The 19,229-nt window shown below is 37.4% G+C and overlaps 1 protein-coding gene across 1 annotated transcript; it reads right to left on the bottom strand.

Moving 5' to 3' along the window:
- Positions 1-1,879: 1,879 nt before the first annotated feature.
- LOC140152379 (uncharacterized) lies at positions 1,880-5,794 on the bottom strand. Its single transcript, XM_072174686.1, has one exon. The coding sequence runs from the start codon at positions 5,792-5,794 to the stop codon at positions 1,880-1,882; it is 3,915 nt and encodes a 1,304-aa protein (XP_072030787.1).
- Positions 5,795-19,229: the final 13,435 nt, after the last annotated feature.

The following is a 19,229-nucleotide window of genomic DNA, read 5'->3' as shown; positions in this document are numbered from 1 at the left end:
GTTTTTACCTAAACCAAAACCCAAAATATAACTTGTTTAAAACGTTTTAAAAACGTTTATGTGTTTGCTGGGAGTATAATATAATAGTCTCCAAAAATGATGCTTACATCATCGTCAAGGGCACAGTCTTAGTTCTCGGTAAAAGGGTAAAATCACAATTGTGCCACTCTTATTAGGGAAGAGGGCTGTATATGTAAATATAGCATCAAGTTTTAATATTAAGAGTTCCTTCGTGAAATCAAAAGAATGCATCGATTACACAACAATACAAAATTGTTTTTACTGTTTTATCATGATACAGGTATAATGATTCTCTTTTACCCTTAAAACAGATTAAAAGATAAATACATATTTCACATTCTGCTATAAAATTAAATATATGTACTATATCAATGATTTTATCATGGTAAATACTGTTCTTTTTGTCACTCAAGACATGTTAAAAGACAGACAAATATTGCACACTCTGTTGTAAAATTTAAATCATATGAACGAAATATTGCACATCATAATTTTACGTTTGGAATTTTACACTAACGATTTAAAATTCATTAATGATTAAATCATAAGCACATTTCCGAGTATGCAGCAGCTGAATCCGACATTGCTTGTAATCAACAGTTTGGTCAATTCTACTGTTTGGTCTTTAACAGTAATGTCAGGGGGGTGACACTAAATTCACGGCTTTTGTTTAGCCACGCAAAGCTATGGCAAATTTTGTTGGCTTGCTCTCAACAAAGTGAGGCAAGGTATCGATCGGTTATGAATAATTCACATCAACTCTTACTCAGCCCATGTGATTGAGGTCACCACATAAAGGTGTCGTAAGTTTAGCGAATCGAACCTGTTGAAGATAGTAAAAAGCGCCCCAAGCAAGGTTAGACCGGGCGGAAGTGGGTCAACTACTATGATCCCTGTCACCTTACCCAATATACTCAGTTTATTTACCACATACATAATAACATAATCTATATATTCTTTAAATCCAGACACATTAATTTGTCAATTTCATTATGTCCAAATAGGTTTCCAAACATTCAAACAATGATTGACATTTGGTTATTTAAATTATAAATTAATGATTTCCAAAACATGTCACTCTGTGAATATCTTTTCAATGACTGCATGATAAATCTTATAAAATGCAACATTTTATTTTGGATAGTTTTATCATTAAAGTCTTTGCCTCAAATATCATAATAAATCTTTGTCTGAAAACAACTAAGTTCAAATTGCTATAAAACATGAAAAATAATGGGCCTAAATTTCTTTCATGGTTTAATTTGGTAAAGTTTCGGTCTGATAAATATCAGGATAATTTGCATTGCAGAATGTTACGCACATTCTGCAAAGCTAGTTTGTAAATCCAAAACATGATATTTATATAAAAATACACCAGCATAATATGAAAAGTGAACTTACATAAAACTTGAAATTATATGACTTGCATCCGGAGATGACTTTGTAACATCACACCAACAATATGTCTGTCATGGCTGCCGTTCCTCACATCTTCGCCGAAGTTCAAGTATACTTGGTTATTTACTCTCGTCAGTAACATAATTGAAGATGAACGCGCAAGCACAAATTAAATTTTCCCTGCAGAGCCTGGATCTCAGCATCCAAGTTGCAATTAAGTGGAAAATTAAAATATTGGTGTCACAATATCATGATAAATTGTGAATTCTCTACATATTGATGTTATCACCCTGGTGTCCAGATAGCAAGTGAGGTTGGCTTTCTACAAAAAGCATGCATCCAATATTCATTCAAATAACAGGTGCATTTTTCATTCAAGGTTCATGAATAGAACAAAACTCAGACCCGGAATTTTCCATGGAGAGATTTAGCCATCCATGTATCATTTCTTTGAAGTTTCTTACACCCGACTCATGTAATCTGCTCCGATATTCTGGCTGCCTTTTATGACTTCCAAACGATATCGGTACGGTTGTAGAGCTAGTGCCCATCTCATTATTCTGCCGTTAGCTACTTTGGACTTCCTGATGCATGCTAGAGGTTGATGATCTGTCTCGATAATGAACTCTCTTCCAAATAAGAATGCTTGGAACTTCCGAACTGCCCATATGATGGCGAGGCATTCTTTCTCCATTACTGAATATCGCTGTTGACATTTCGTCATCTTCTTACTAGCATAGGCAATAGGAAATTGCTCTCCTTGCAATTCCTGTAGAAGTACTGCTCCCAGTCCATTCTCTGAAGCATCGCTTCTCAAGATAAATGTCTTGTTAAGGTCTGGTAAATGCAGAATTGGTGCACTTGTTACTCTATTCTTCAAAGTACGAAAAGCCTGTTCCTGACTTTCCTCCCAAGTTATCTTATTAGGCTCTCCTTTCCTGGTCCTATCTGTAAGTGGACATGCTACAGATGCAAAGTTAGGGATGAATTTTCTGTAGTATCCAACTAATCCAAGGAAAGATCTTAATTGGGTTTTCGTCTCTGGTCTTTTTGCATCTCTGACTGCTTCCACTTTGTTTGGTCTAGGTTTGACGACTCCCTTTCCCACAACATGACCAAGAAATTCTACTTCACTACATCCTATGTGACATTTCGATGGTCTTGCAGTCAGTCCTGCCTTTCTCAATCTTCTCATCACTTCTTTCACGAGTTCCATATGTTCTTCCCATGTTGTAGTATGGATTAATATATCATCTATATAGTTGTGAACGTTCTTCAGCCCATGAAGAAGTTTTCTCATGATCTGGCTAAACGTTTGTGCCGAATTCACTAATCCAAATGGCATAAAGTTGAACTCAAAATGTCCTCCTTGGACACCTGGAACTATGAAAGCTGTATACTTCTTTGACTTCTCTTCCATTGGCACCTGCCAATATCCTTTGCTTAAGTCTATTTTGGAGAAGAAGTTGTCTTGTGAAATCTGGGCAAAAATCTCCTCCTGGTCCGATATAGGTTCGGCGTTAAACACGGTTTTTGCATTCAACAATCTCGTGTCACAACAAATCCGAGTTGATCCGTCTGGTTTGGCTACAACAGGCAATGGGCATGCATATGGACTGCTGCTTTGTCGAATTATCCCCATTTCCAACATGGTATCCAATTCATTACGAACTTCATCTCGTACTGCATGTGGTATTGGGTATGGCTTGCATCTAACCGGCTCCTCGTCAGTGAGTTCAATGACGTGTTCTCCTAAGTTAGTTTTTCCTGGAATGTCAGTAAGAACATCTTTGTAATTCCCTAAGATGCGTTTGACCACTGTCACTTGTTCAGAATCCAAGTCTGTGCTGATTTTCACATCTTTGATTGTCTCTTTTGCTGCTAAAGGAGGAATAAATAATAATTCTTCACTGCTGACATTCTCATTGAGCTCGTCATCTATTTCTTCTTGAATCACTGCCACTGCCGCAATCTCGAATACAATACCATCTTCTTCTTCGATTTCTTCCATTACTGCTGCTATTTCTTCTCGTCTATGATACTTCTTAAGTAGGTTGATGTGGAAAGTTTGCTTTCGGCTACCCAAGTAGATCTGGTAATTCATTCTGTTGAATTTCTTCACGATCTTAAATGGTCCCTTCCAGTGCATCAAGAGTTTGTTTGCATCTGTTGGTAGAAGTAATAAAACTTCGTCACCTTCATTGTGTGCACGTGGTCTAGCCTTCTTGTTGTACTGAGTCCTGTACTTATCTTTGGACTTCTTAATCTCTTCTCTGGCGAGTTGACATGTCATTTCTAGACGTTTCTGGAGGTCTATGATGTATTGGTAAGTATTCTTGGTCTCACCCTCTTCACTTTCTCCTGTCCAAAGTTCACTCAGAATTGTCATTGGCCCTCTTACGCTTCTACCATACAATAACTCAAACGGTGCAAATCCTGTACTCGATTGTGGTGTATCTCTGTAAGCAAACAAGAGTGGGCAAATGTATCGATCCCAATCTCTTGGTCGTTCTTCGCACATCTTCTTGAGTCCAGCTTTTAGGATTCCATTCTGTCTCTCTACGGCTCCGTTACACATGGCATGATAAGGTGTAGTTACCAAAGGTTTGATTGACAATAATCTGTTCAACTCCTTCATGACATTTGACGTAAATTGCGTCCCTTGGTCTGTCAATATTTGCTTGGGTACACCAAGACGAGTAAACATTACTAGAAGTTCTTCTGCTACCACCTCTGCTTCTATAGATTTGAGTGGAACTGCTTCTGGATAACGAGTTGCATAGTCAATCAGTACAAGTATGTAACGATGACCTCTATCTGTTATAGGTTTAATCGGTCCTACTATATCTACGGCAACGCGTTCGAATGGTGTGTCAATAATTGGCATTTCACCCAATGGTACCTTCGTAACTCTTCCTTTAGGAATTGTCCTCTGACAAATGTCGCACGACTGACAATACCGTCTAATATCTGCTCCCATGCCTGGCCAGTAGAAATTGGTACTAATTCTGTCACTAGTTTTCTTTGCTCCTTGATGACCTCCCAATATTGCTTCATGTGCTATCTTCATCACCTGTTTTCGATATTCCTGGGGTACTACCACTTGTCTGAACTGGTTCCCATAATCGATGTTTGGAGCTTTAAATTCTCTGTATAAGATTCCTTTCTCCTTCACAAACACACAAGTACCGCCGCCTCGACACGGTTTCACTGTGTTGGACTCTGCAGCTTCATGCATTTTCCTCAAAGTTGGATCTTCCATTTGTTTTTGTTGTAGCAATGCTGGAGTTACAACTTCATCCGGTGCTAGAGGAACTATAAGTGGTTTGAATGGTCTGTTTCGCAATTTAGCTTGACCTCGAGTCTCCACAGCACTACCAATGTCTTTCTTCTCTGGAAGGACGACTATTGGACGTGTTTTCTCCACTTTTGTCACTGATGATTCTCCCTCATCTTGTCCGACTCTGACCTGTTTGTCGACTGTGACTTCTTTACTCAACTTTGTGATGGTTGGGCTATCGATCCAATTTGGATCTGGATCATGCACTCTCCGCATTCCTGGCATTTGACCGAGAATAAGGTCATACACTGGCGTAGCACATATTTTTGCAGTTACTTTTCCAACGAAAAATGGAGTGTTTATGTGAACTACAGCCGTCTGGAACCTGCGAACTGTACCATCAATTAGAATACAAGTGATGTATTCACCGGTCTTTTGTTCTGGTTTCACAAGACTTTCTTTGATGACGACACCATCACACCCTGAATCCCTTAGTGCCGGCATTCTCTGGTTTCCTACATATCCGTTGACTACAACCATTTCTGATTTATGAGACTGTCGTGAACATGCAGCTGTACATGTAATTACCGTCAATTCATGACCACAATCCAATTTGTACACACCTTTGTTCGGAATCACCTCTTTTTGATCCGTACATACCATCATGAATGCAGCTTTATCGTTGCAAGCTTTTGCACTACTTTGTGTCTCTATTGTCGGTGTACATGTATGTCCATCACTTTTGTCACATGTAGAACTATCGATGAAACTATTCATTTTACTTTCATCATTTGACTCAAACATGGCATTTAATCTAGGCCTAGTTGTACAATCACGAGCTTGGTGACCATGTTTATTACATATAAAGCATGTACCTTTGAACCTTGTACTTGTACTAGCCTTATTATTTGATCGCTGTTGGGTTGTATTTCTGTTTGTACTTTGATACTTTGACTCATTTGGCTTCATACTAGTGTTAGTTTTACCACTTTTGGAGAAGTTTTTGTTACCATGGTTACTCTTCCCTTTATCTCCATTTGATGCAAAACCCCAACTACCATGAGCTTCAATATATTGGTCAGCAAGTTCAGTCATGGCTTGAATATTTTTAGGTTTCCTTTCCTGATAAATATAGCCATATCTTTGGGTACACTATTTATAAATTGATCACAAATTATCAAATCTATAAGACCCTCTCTATCTGTTTTCCTGGCTGCCAATTCTACCCATCTGTTGAAGTAGTTTAGAACACGTGTTGCATACTGTGGTCCTGACTCTCCAGTTTCAGGTTTTGAATATTTGAATTTCTTACGAAAGCCTTGCTCATGCAATTCATATCTGTTCAGGATACATAATTTTAGAACGTCATAATTACTTGCTTCAATGTCACTAAGTGCGTAATATACTTCCAACCCTTTCCCAGACAAAAGTGCGCTTAGATATACCGCCCATTTATCAGGTGACCAACCTTGTTGTACAGCATACCTCTCAAATCTAAGCAAATAGGCATCTATGTTATCTTTACTTTCATCAAAAGTAGGAAGTTTGGGCACTCTGGTATTTGATTTAGGAAAATCTGCACCCCTAATATTGGCATGTCGCATCGCTTCAGCGGTGTCGCGCTTCTGTTTTTCCAAATCAATTTGCATTGCAAGTATTCTTTGTTCGCGTTCTAATGCTTTCACATGTTCCTGCTCCTTAACTTCCGCTGCACGTTCTGCTTCCTCAATTTTAACTTTGCTTTGCGCTTCCAAATATTCCTGCTCCTGGGAAATTTTATCGCTAGCACGCTTCATGCGCATTTCTTCCAAATCTTTCTCATGTGCACGCTCATCGGCTCTATCTTGACGCTCTTTTTGGCGCTGTTCGTTTAATATCGCTCTTTCTTTATCAATGAAATCTAATAAGTCTTTACCTTTAAGACCCGCCTTTTCGCCTAAAGCCGTTAATTTTTCTATCTCCAAATGACCTGACATGATGACAATGAATCAATATCCTATGCATATAATTGAAACACTAATAAATTCAAAATTTATGTTTTCGCTCACACCATGAACAATGTATGAACATGCTTAACAATCACATAAGAAATTGTGCAAAATGTATCAAATAAGCCAACATATTCATAATGGACACAATCAGTTATGACACCAAGATTTTTTTTTTCTCACAATATAATCGCGCCTGCAAGTTTTACTTTACATACCCCATCCAAATATTGTGCTTGAACTTTCGGGATGACACAGGAACTGCAGACTTGGGTAACTTCTGATCAGTCACATTGTTGGAACGATGTTACCTGTGAAAAAATCAAGGGTTACACTTTAAATATTTTTTCAATGGTTTGACAACTACTCTGGAATTAATTTACATCTATTCTAATCGCATCAAAAAATTTGAAATCCCAATTGGAAAGAAATTTGGTAATACTGAGTACAATACCCGGATTCTCCACCAAAAATTGTCACCTTACCCAATATACTCAGTTTATTTACCACATACATAATAACATAATCTATATATTCTTTAAATCCAGACACATTAATTTGTCAATTTCATTATGTCCAAATAGGTTTCCAAACATTCAAACAATGATTGACATTTGGTTATTTAAATTATAAATTAATGATTTCCAAAACATGTCACTCTGTGAATATCTTTTCAATGACTGCATGATAAATCTTATAAAATGCAACATTTTATTTTGGATAGTTTTATCATTAAAGTCTTTGCCTCAAATATCATAATAAATCTTTGTCTGAAAAAGTTCAAATTGCTATAAAACATGAAAAATAATGGGCCTAAATTTCTTTCATGGTTTAATTTGGTAAAGTTTCGGTCTGATAAATATCAGGATAAATTTGCATTGCAGAATGTTACGCACATTCTGCAAAGCTAGTTTGTAAATCCAAAACATGATATTTATATAAAAATACACCAGCATAATATGAAAAGTGAACTTACATAAAACTTGAAATTATATGACTTGCATCCGGAGATGACTTTGTAACATCACACCAACAATATGTCTGTCATGGCTGCCGTTCCTCACATCTTCGCCGAAGTTCAAGTATACTTGGTTATTTACTCTCGTCAGTAACATAATTGAAGATGAACGCGCAAGCACAAATTAAATTTTCCCTGCAGAGCCTGGATCTCAGCATCCAAGTTGCAATTAAGTGGAAAATTAAAATATTGGTGTCACAACCCTATGGGTAAATTGTGAATTCTCTACATATTGATGTTATCACCCTCGTGTCCAGATAGCAAGTGAGGTTGGCTTTCTACAAAAAGCATGCATCCAATATTCATTCAAATAACAGGTGCATTTTTCATTCAAGGTTCATGAATAGAACAAAACTCAGACCCGGAATTTTCCATGGAGAGATTTAGCCATCCATGTATCATTTCTTTGCTTGAATGCTCACACACAAATTATAACAAAGGAATCCAAGATTTATTTCCAGTCTATCTCAACTTCCCATATTAAAGTACTGTAGACTTGTATTGAGATCTTATTCACCGTGACAATCCCATCAGGCCACAGTGATTTGTTTCTGCAAGAAAGTCTTTTATTTTGATAAGGGAATGTCTTGTTCATATAGTAATGTCGAAATTAAGACTATCAATAATGCAAAGGAAATATACGACAAGCATAAGATATGAAATACAGTGAGTATTTGAAGTCACAAAAATCATTTGACACTTCACGTGACCTTCCAAAATGGCGCCCGCGGCAATAGTATTGCCATGTGCTTCCTCCCTGTGGAAAAGTATCCCGAAAAATATCAATCTGCACTAATACACTTATTGGTGTAGCCTGCCAGTATGAATTATTGTTGAAAAGTAGAATAGCACCGTAATTTTGACATTTAATTGTATACCGCACAGTGTCACCGACCCTATATCTTCATGGCAGGAATCGCCATGGTAGGGTGAATCCACAGCCACGATTAGCCATTTGGTTCAAACCTTTAAAGCTCTTTAAAACTAATAATTAGTCGAGGGACATAACTAAGGCTACTCACAATAGCCTGGTAATCGATCTTGGTTGTGCGTGAATAAGCTTGTATACCCCATTGAGGTCAATGGTCATCGACTTTTATACTGCCTACAGTGAGTGCAGCTGTACTACACGCTGTAGTCCAATAAGTCCATACACAGGACAGGACCAACGCAATATAAAATTGTCAGATTTTGAGTTCAAAGCGCACGGCCAATTTTCAAAGCGCATTCTAGCATCATATCTGTTCAACACGTATTTTCAAGTGTATGAGACTACATCTGGTTTCTTGAGAAAAATTCATTTGCGGGAGATATTCATCAATTTCTAACCCAGTATTCGAAGATTTTCGTCTGATATGTGTCGATCCCGTGTATTCATTTTAGTGTCTCTGCTCCACCAAATAATTATTAGCCAGGCGGTGTCGGTGTGTACCGCCACTATTAATCCAAAAATCCGATCTTTATTCATCACGTCTATTGGCTCATTTTCTTACATTGAACTATTATAGGCACTTCAACATCGATGATAACCAGCGTACACCACAGGACCCCAGAAAAAAAATCACAGGCTCACGTCAAGCCGTCTGTCCACCTGTCTTCAATCATATAATAGATTGAATACAATACCATTCATACCGCTCTTTTCAAAGAGACTAATCTTACAGGTGCAAGTGATTAGCATTTCTTTGACATCTATGATTCAATGCATCGGTAGATCCTACCGCATGAACGTGAGTGCGGGCGATATAGTCAAAATTGTATTCATCTATTGTTATGGTAGTTAATCCGATTTAAGCACGTCACTTCGCCAGCGTGCGTATAAACGTATTCTGTTAGGGAGTAGCCTACATTAAAGAATTACAATTTCAAACTTTGTGATTGGCAATAGGCCCCTATACCGATACCGGTAGGCCTACATTAAAAAGTAGGCCTATGCATGGGTGACGCCCAGGAGCGATTATATAGTATTTGTTTCCTAGCTACATCATATTTTGATTGTTTCCGTTTGCCATAATTTAACACGGAATAAAAGCAAAACTCACTGAAAAATAACATTTGCTGACAAATAAACTAAGTTTAGGGAGTGTTCAGAAATACTTTGGTGGGGGACAATATATTTTTCGTGTTACAAATTTGTTAACCCCCCCTATATCCCCTCTTCGTGAACCCAAAACTTTGTTGACCCCCGGTCTCACAAGTTAATGGACCTAAAACTGTTATGACCCCCACCCTCATATTAAGTACAAAACTATTTTGCTCCCCCCCCCCGACCTGTACCAGACATCAAACGATAGAGAAAATAATATTATTAAATAATACTAAAATTTACATGGTCATTTACCGCCATCTTTACCGTAGTAAAATAGGGCAATTTTTTAAAATTAAAACTTCAAATAATATTGTTTTTGTTTGTTTGTTTTAGATGACAATTACAGTTTCATGCAATAGAGTTATGCAAATACTTTAAAATGTACGTTCGGCAAATAGGCCTACGCGTCATGGCCTACCCTGCCTGGCAAAGCTAGTCTGGTCGGAATGTGAATAATAATTATGTTTCGTTCGGTAGCCGATACAAACGGAAACTACTCTGTCCCTTGATCAAACGTCTATTATATTAACGCCCTCTGGCCAGGTCAGACCATCATTTTAATAACAATATGCTATTAACATATGAATTGGACACATGCAAATTACGGAGTGTCACATCCTGATTTAATAATCCTTGGTATTGTTCATGTACATGGGTCACTCAGAGCTCCTTCCTTCTGTTTGACCGTCACCTGTAGCAATGCATCTTGCTGACCTCGATGAGGAATTATACTGAGCAATTGTTACATAATCATTTCTAATCCTACAAATGAATGTTCTTTTATTAACTGCACTATACAGGTATTTGGATATAACATTCGATTCAATTTCCTAAAAAGTGGAACAAAAGGGTTTTCATTTATTTGTGTTTAATGAAGCAGATCTCTGAATTGCCGAAACCAAAATGAATGAAACGGTATTTAAAAGCTAGGACTGCTCCCTTTACGTTGACGTAAGCATCATGTCACAACAGTATTTTCTAATTGCCAAAGATGGCGCTTTCCATTTGCACAATTTTTTTGAGACAGGCTGTACAAACAAATGCTAGCTAATTGGAAAGGTTCTATATCACCAGTCACATTAAAATTTGTGCACCCACAACAGGAGTCATCTAAAAGAAGAGACTCTGAAAAATTAGACCACAATATTGTGAAACTCATTTGACAAATTGCTCATCTTATGAAGTTTATAACTGATGGACACTTTATTTGTCATAGACGAGCGGTTAATTTATTTTATTACTTTATTAACAAACAAGGTTAAGTGCAATAGACAAGGTTCTTAATATCTGATCCAGAAATTGCATTACTTGTGTGTACGTTTCAGCAACACCTGTTGTCTTTATCAGCACTTGATGAATAGTGACTGCTATTTCTAAATGTCTCAGTTTGATTATACCATCAAAAAGGTTAAGTATTACATCTGTGGTGTGTGATGAAATAAAATAAAAATACACATAAAAACACGCAACATTTCAGTGGATATTTTTTCTTGATTATACAAATTATAAAATTCCATTGTCGTGTGTTGTATTAAACAGATGTTAATACACATCAGATAACTCTGCATATATAACATAATTCCCGTTGATATGAATAAGGAAGTGTATACATGGTATAGAAGCGTCAATGGTAAATTTTGTCTCTAACGTCATCTAGTACCATTGATACATTTTTGGAGTGATGTTATAGGAGCCTTGTGAGACGACACTTTGATTCAAACCAGGTCGGTGACCATATATTCTTCAGCAATCAGCACCACAAAATTTAATCACAACACAAAATTATACAGAACTTAATGTCGGTGTAGCATTAGCGTCTGCTGGCTGATTCCTATTGCCAACATCATCTGATGGTGAAGGTATTTTAAAGCACCCACATGCAACATTTCCACACCACATGGTACATATACTAGCTGGAGTTTTTGTATCTGATTGAGTGGCTGCGACAGAGTCTTCTGAAGGGATCTTGGCTAAAACATATATAACAACAACAGAAAACGCCATAATTATGAGTCAACGCCAGTAAAATTAACATCCCAAGAACCGAAAAGACTCAACTTGTACATCTGCTTGCTAATCTAAAAGAATGGGTTGGTCCAATCGTCCATTTGAAATTATTAGTTTTGTAATCTTTGTATATAGGTACCAGATGAGCAGAAACGCTTCGCTAATAATCCTGGACTTACCAATTCATAATTCATGATTGATATCAGTTCAAGATCTACCTAAGTGATATCTTTTTTTTTTTTCAGTATTGTTTTACGGATTGTTTTTCAACTTCTTTTTTAATATAAATATATATTTTTATGGATTCTGTTTTGAATTTTCTGTGCTTTTCTTGTGAAATTATACCTGTTTTACAATTGGACCCCGATGGAAATAAGCCTCCTTTTGGAGGCTTTCTTGAGTAATCCCAGATTTTAATTCAGCATTGTTTGATACATTGTATTTGTTAATTTATATTTATATTGTATATACTGTATTGCTTTCTCGTCTCTGTAGTGTATGTTGAATTTTAATCGAATAAAATCAATCAATCAATCCTGGATTTGAGCTAGACTAATTCCAATCAGCCGTCTACACTTCGCATGTACTGTGTATGCTTCGTAGTGACGACTGATAATCTTACAGCCAATATCATGACGGACTTCTGAAAACTATTCAATGCGACTTTGGTTGTGCGCCGTAGCGCGACTGACTAGTGGCGCCCGTGTACCGCGTCGCTGTACCGCGCCGCTGTGACAAGATCGCGCTCTGAACTTCTAAAAACAACAAACTCGGTCAAAAGGTCAATTTGGACACAACTGCGCATGCTCTATGCCACAGGAATCCTGTTGCAAAATCCGTCACTTTTTTTCCACGTAGTTTTCTCAGTCGTCAATCCAGACGGTTGACGACTGAGGGCAGCAGTCTAGATTTGAGCTTGGGGTCATCTGTTTATCTTTCTGTTACGGTAATAAAGGAATACTGGGTTATGCCACTGAATAAGGCTGACATTTTTGTAACTCCTAATAAATAAACTAAATAAACCTTAAAGGGGGGAGGTAAGAAAACCTTAAATGTTTATTTCGTGTATTGTTTTATTTTAAATATTGTGCCAAAGATACTAGCATTAAACGCAGGGATCCAAAGGTGGTCTCACTGGCCTGGGGGTTAATTACGCTCTTTTATTTTAACCTGTACATGTACATGTTTACCTTTGGCAGTTTCCTAGTATCAATTGTGCTGACCTCGTTAGGCCGTCTTTCGCTTCTCATTCCAATATCTGCACACCTTTTCACCCCATTAGAAGGTACTCCATGTGGGTATTTGTATACCACAATTACCTGTCAAGATAAAGGAATTCGATAGCCACTGTTCTTCATAAATGTTAATCCAAAAATCTTTACTGAATGAATTATATTTAAAGTAGGTTTGGCATAAAATGAGGTAAAATCTTGATTTTTGTACCTTTGGAACGAATAGCAATAAAAGTGGAGCTGTTACACATAAGATAATGATGCTTGATGTAAAAATGAATAGTGTCTGTGGATCGTTGGTTATCTGGTAACTCACGGAAACCCCTAGAATACATAACACCACCGTGTTGTAAACACAAATGCATATCATCTTGCTGTCGTTAAGGGCTGGAACGGTCACCTTTAAAATAAATTGATAAAACGAGTTTGTCAAAATTACTCTTGATGCTCTGAAGAACCAGAGAAGATCTTCTTCTGGGCATAATGCATTGCGTTACAAATTAGGACCAGGATGCTTTTCGCCATTGAGCAAACAATCGAGTAATTGAAAATGCCACGCGCATTCACATAATCTCATTCAGCTTACTTGTGAGAAACGATCAGAAGTGAGTCTATATGCAGTCAAGTTAGCTCAATCGGTAAGGCGCTAGACTGGGGCGTGACATACAAGTTCGAGTCTCCATAGTGTCAATATCTGTTCTCGTGAAAAATTGAGCCAGCTGGATTCCCCTACTGCTTATCACTGCTATTGGTCGCGGTCTAACCCGTACGAAATTGCGATGCGATGTTATTATATGGTTATAAACAAGGTGTCCGATAAAAAAGTTACATGTAGAAAATGAACCGCATTTTGCCATGGTGCAACAAAATAATGTCATTATTTCAGATGTTATTTATTTATCCTTCTTGTAACTGTTTGTTAAGTTTCAATACCGTATCTTTAAAGCAACTTTTAAGTTAAAACTTATGAGCGCAAGATGACTGGAGTGTCAATAGTGGCTAACGATCAAAATATCGCACAACGAAAGTTGAGCACAAGCACCCTTTGTTTTGAGATTTTTTCTTTATTACTTTTTATGTTTCTCTTATTTTTTTATTGTTGAACTTATTGCACAAAAGAAACATATTGAAAAATTAAATATTGCACACTGAATATAAATCAGTTTTAGAGCTTCTTGACTCTTGGTGGTAACAAATAAAGGAAGATGGTCATTAGAGAAGAATATGTTTTTGGTGAAAGAAGTTCTGCACGCTGTATCTCCTGTCATCAACATTGTGAAATGAATAACAATCTTTTGCATATAGGCTTTGCTTGGATTTTGTTGACTTGAAATCGCTGCTGTTTGTTTTTACATTTCTGACTGAACTCTTGAAATAAAATAGATAATAAATGTGTAGAGGGACATAACATGAGGAGGATGGCATTATTTACGCTTGTCAAAGACCGAGCCACATTGGGATACCTTGCACGAAGGTGGTAGGTTAAGTGACCGCTTATAGGTTGAATTCCCAGTCTGCCTAATCATGAAGCTCCCGTGGCCAAGTGGTTTTAACCACTTAAAAGGCGCTGGTCCAGTCAGCCAGCAGGTCACACACACACAGTCGAGGTCACCGATTTTCTAACAGCGAGTTCGGTATAATCAGTCGCTTTGCGACTGGACCAAAAGACTATGTCTGAACTTTTGAGGGCGATTTGTGACCCCTATTGCAAAAGCAGAGTCAACATGGACGGTGAGTAGTTTTGTTTACAAAATTTGCCGTAGAATGATACCAAATTCGACATGTTTTTGTTCTTGTTTGATGATGAAAAGTTGTTCCGATGAAAATTTGGGGTGTTGAAATTTGGAATCTTCAAACCGTGTTATTATCCGGGCGGAATTCGATGTGAAAAAACGAGTGATTTAGTCACGTAGCGAAGGATGTAAGCTTTCGTGTGATACCAAATTCATTACATCGTGGTTTGGTTCAGTTTGCAAAAACACGATTTGCAATTGGGGTCGATTTTGAAATGGACTCGAAATCAATCAATGATTATAATATTGTGGAGCTAGCAATGTGGAGCATTTTACATTAATAATATGGCTTGCAAATTTAATTTAAATCGTTATTGTTTGAAGTTTATAATTATTTTATCTTATTAAATAATTAATTAATTATTATTTATATTAATTTATTTGTTCTATTTTTTATATTATTTACAATTCCAGGATCTGTGACGCGTGACGGGAGGCACGAAAAACCGCACAACAAAGAGGAAAACAACAGAGACAAACATGGAACTTCAGTGGTTGATGAGGAACTACAATTCATATTTAAATATCTCTAAAACACTGTCATGATGACTGTAGACTGTCATTATTTTTAAGGGGACTGTTGAATTGTAAATTATGGAAGCAAATCTCTGACTGAGACCGAGACGGTATTTAATGAGAAATGACGTCAAAGACGTGCATCGTCTTGTGGTTGGAATAAATTGTGAATTTTATTCCTGGACCTGCACCGTACTGCAGAAAGAAATCAGAGGCTTGGAACGTAGAATGGAACAAATCCGAACAATAAATATTTAGTTTATACGATGATCTTGATTTATTAATTATGATTATGGAATACAATGGAAATACTTCATCGTCAACGAATTTAAAATATCAGGTTGAAATCACAAATCATTTTCTTTTTTTAATTGTGCTAAATTATTGTGTAAAATCAGCCTTATTTATTTTTGCCTAAATTTATTGATTTTGACTGAAATATTTAAAACGCCAAGAAAATATTATTGCATTGTATAGTTGAACAATTGCCTGCATAAATTTACATCAGATTTGGATTGTTCATTTGACTCGGCTTCACCTTCATGTATAAACTATCAATATGAAAATTAGTTAATTCCTGTTCATCGTAGAACTTTCCCACATGGGGTATACAGCGTAGAACGCAGACGCGAAAACTTGTTATTGCACAAACACGATTAGTCGGTTCTGAAAATGTTGCAGCTGCGCTGTATGCCCTTGTGTTGGGTACCGGTACGAAAATGTCCACAATGAACATGAAATTAGCAATTTTCCTATCCAGGATCAGCTTTTGAAAAATATTGTTTTATCAAGCCCAGTAATCCCCAGATGTTTTTTCCTGAATTCATTGATCTGCTAGTCCTTCAAGAATGACTATCGGCTTAGGTTAAAATCTATTAATAGCGAGGCGACTTGGCCTTCGGCCTCGTTGTTCGGCTTTGCGGCTTTGCTGTGTTTACCGAAGCTGGACCAATAATATCTTGCTTTATTCCGCAACTTTTATGTATGATAGTGTGATGTTGCATCATTGATTTACCCATCCCTGATTTACCCCAGAATATTTGATAAAACCATTGAAGCCTGCTTAAACAAGAACAAAGTCAAGTTAGTTTGGGCTGAAGATGCAAGAGTGCAAGAAATAGGGCCTACATATAACATATTCCATTTCCCCAGATCTTTCTAGAAAAGAGTGTGGTATCTTGCCTGGCAGTGTGACATCCATTCAATCAATTTAAGCTTAGGGACCGTTCACAAACACTTGTTAGGCCTGGGGGTGCTCATACAAAATGGGGGGGCTTAAAAGTTTTGACCCTCGGGGGGGGGCGGCGGAACATTAATATGACCATAAATTTTCCCAGGAAAATTGAGTTTATTTATGTATGGGGTTGACCTATAATTTTCATTTTAAAAATGAGGGAGGGCCTGAAATTATTGAGATCTGAAAAGGGGGCCCCGAAAATTTTTCGTGATGAAATTTTTTGCACCCCCCCCCCCAACCAACAAGTCTTTGTGAACGGTACCTTACTGTTTTGACCCCCGATCATAATAAAATGATCGCGATCGCCGTAGTTCTGCAGTGCAAAGCTTCATGCTTCAAGTAAATAAAGGAGAACTAGCGTAATGTTCCCCACTTCCACCTGGTTACATTTTTTTCATGCATACACTTCAACATTTCCTTTTAATTACTTCAGCTGCATGTAAAATGGTAAACATAGCTTGTTTACTTCATTGTTTATTTCCGGTTTATTTACCTAACGTAATTTTGAATATTCATGATCTTGTATGTCAATCGACCAATCACAATCGGTTATTTGCATGACGTAAACGCAAAATTTGACCTCTGTCGTGACCTGATAAACAATTCTCCTCGTGTTAGATTCTGTCATGGACGAAAATAATTTTGATGTCGACAGTTGAGATATTTTTTGTGTTATTATCCGGGCGAAAATATTTCATGTAAATTGAATACTTGTATTACGTGGAAAACAGATCAAACTTTGGAAATATTGTGTTTTTCTGGATCATGATCCGATATTATGTGAAAAATAACCACATTTCTTGACCGAAATTTGAGGCGAATCATATGATTTTTTTCCGAGGTAAGTTTGACCTTCAAAAATATGTTTTAAGCCATAATTTTATCATCAAACACTAATATATAGTATATAGATATAATATTTTGCAGAAAAGCAAATTATTTTATGATATTTTAAGGAGAAATTTGAACTCCAATTTGGGGTTTCGACCACGCAACTGCATTGAGCTACCGAGGTCACGCTGTGTGCACGGGTCGTGGAAGTTAGAAACTAGACGCTCGCTGCACGACCTGCTGGCTGACTGGGTCTCGTAAACCAGAGGTCCTGGGTTCAATTCCCGGGCGGGATCACTTTTCCTCTTTCCTCCTTTAATCATTGCTCGACGGCGAAACTGATAAAATTGCATCATAATTTGCTTATTCCCGTCGAAAAAAAAGCCGCTGTTTTTCATGAAAGCTAGCTTGTTCATTATAATAATACCAGCACTTCTATAGCGCTATTACAAATTCAAGGAATATGAACATAGCACTTTACACAAAAAGAAAAGAGGAAAACAACAACAAAAAATCTTATGAGGTGAACAAATGAGTCTTAAGATGGCTCTTGAAACTGCTGACAGTGGGACATGACCGTATGGATGATGGCAAGTTGTTCCAAAGCTTGGGACCAGCAATGCTGAAAGCCCCACCACCAACCAGTGATTCCGAGTGATGGCAAGACGTGTGGTGTCTGCAGCAGATCGTAGACCTGGTCTACCTGATTCATATATGGTAATGCAGTCTGTGAGGTATGAAGGAGCCTGATCATTAAGTGACATGAAAATGTACAAAAGTGTCTTGAAGGCGATTCTATCTTTAACTGGGAGCCAATGAAGACTAGCGAGAAGAGGAGTTGTAGAATGGCGGCGAGCAACTTGGAAGATTATGCGAGCAGCCCTGTTCTGCAATCTCTGAAGGCGGGTGATGTTGCTAGAGTTGCATCCAATTAAGAGTGAGTTGGCATAGTCTAATCTGGACAGAACAAGGGCTCGCATGGCATGGCTGGTTGTGTCCCTGTTGATGAATCTTCTTATACGAGATATGTTCCAAAGAGAGAAATTTATAGAGCGACATAATGATGTGATATGAGATGACATGTTCATGGTAGAGTCAAAAATAACACCCAGGTTTTTTACTGTGTTAGAGGAACGAATGATGTCAGATCCAATGTGGATTTCAGTGTCCTGTAATTTGTTCATATTATGTTGAGAGGCGGCAATAAAGAATTCAGTTTTGGATTGATTTAATTTCAACTTATTGCTGTTCATCCAGCGATGTATTTCGTCAACACAAGCAGTTAGCTTAAATAAAGCGCAAGCACTATCACCAGGTATTGTGGGATTAAAACAAACATACAATTGGATGTCATCGGCATAAATATGAAACTGGATGCCAAATTTACGAATGATGTTAGCAACAGGTTGGGAGTACATTGTGAATATCTTATCTACTCCAAATTTGAGATAGTGCCTTTCAGACATATTACCACCAACACATACTTGAAAATTACGATCAGTCATATAAGATTGAAACCACTCGAGTGCTGTGCCTTTGATACCAAAGTCACATTCAAGTCTGTTAAACAAAATTGTGTGGTCAATGGTATCAAAGGCAGCAGAAAGATCGAGCATGACTAAGAAAACAGCTTGGTTCTCGTCAATGGCAGTCATGATGTCGTTTTTGACAACAAGCAAAGCAATTGCGTTCATTGCTAATATCATTTTATAATTTGCTAACCTTTCTTGTTTCCCATGCTAAAAATGTTCCGAATATAAGCAATAGTCCCTTATACACGTAGAGTGATATGATCCAGTAGGTGAAGTGATTGGATGTA

Source organism: Amphiura filiformis, chromosome 5, assembly GCF_039555335.1.
Source record: "Amphiura filiformis chromosome 5, Afil_fr2py, whole genome shotgun sequence".
NCBI lineage: Eukaryota > Metazoa > Echinodermata > Ophiuroidea > Amphilepidida > Amphiuridae > Amphiura > Amphiura filiformis.
The sequence above is the reverse complement of the archived record's forward strand: the minus strand, read 5'-3'. Positions and strand labels throughout refer to the sequence as shown.

Coding starts and splice junctions, on each gene's coding strand:
- LOC140152379 (XM_072174686.1), bottom strand. CDS start 5,794: ATGACTGAACTTGCTGACCAATATATTGAAGCTCATGGTAGTTGGGGT.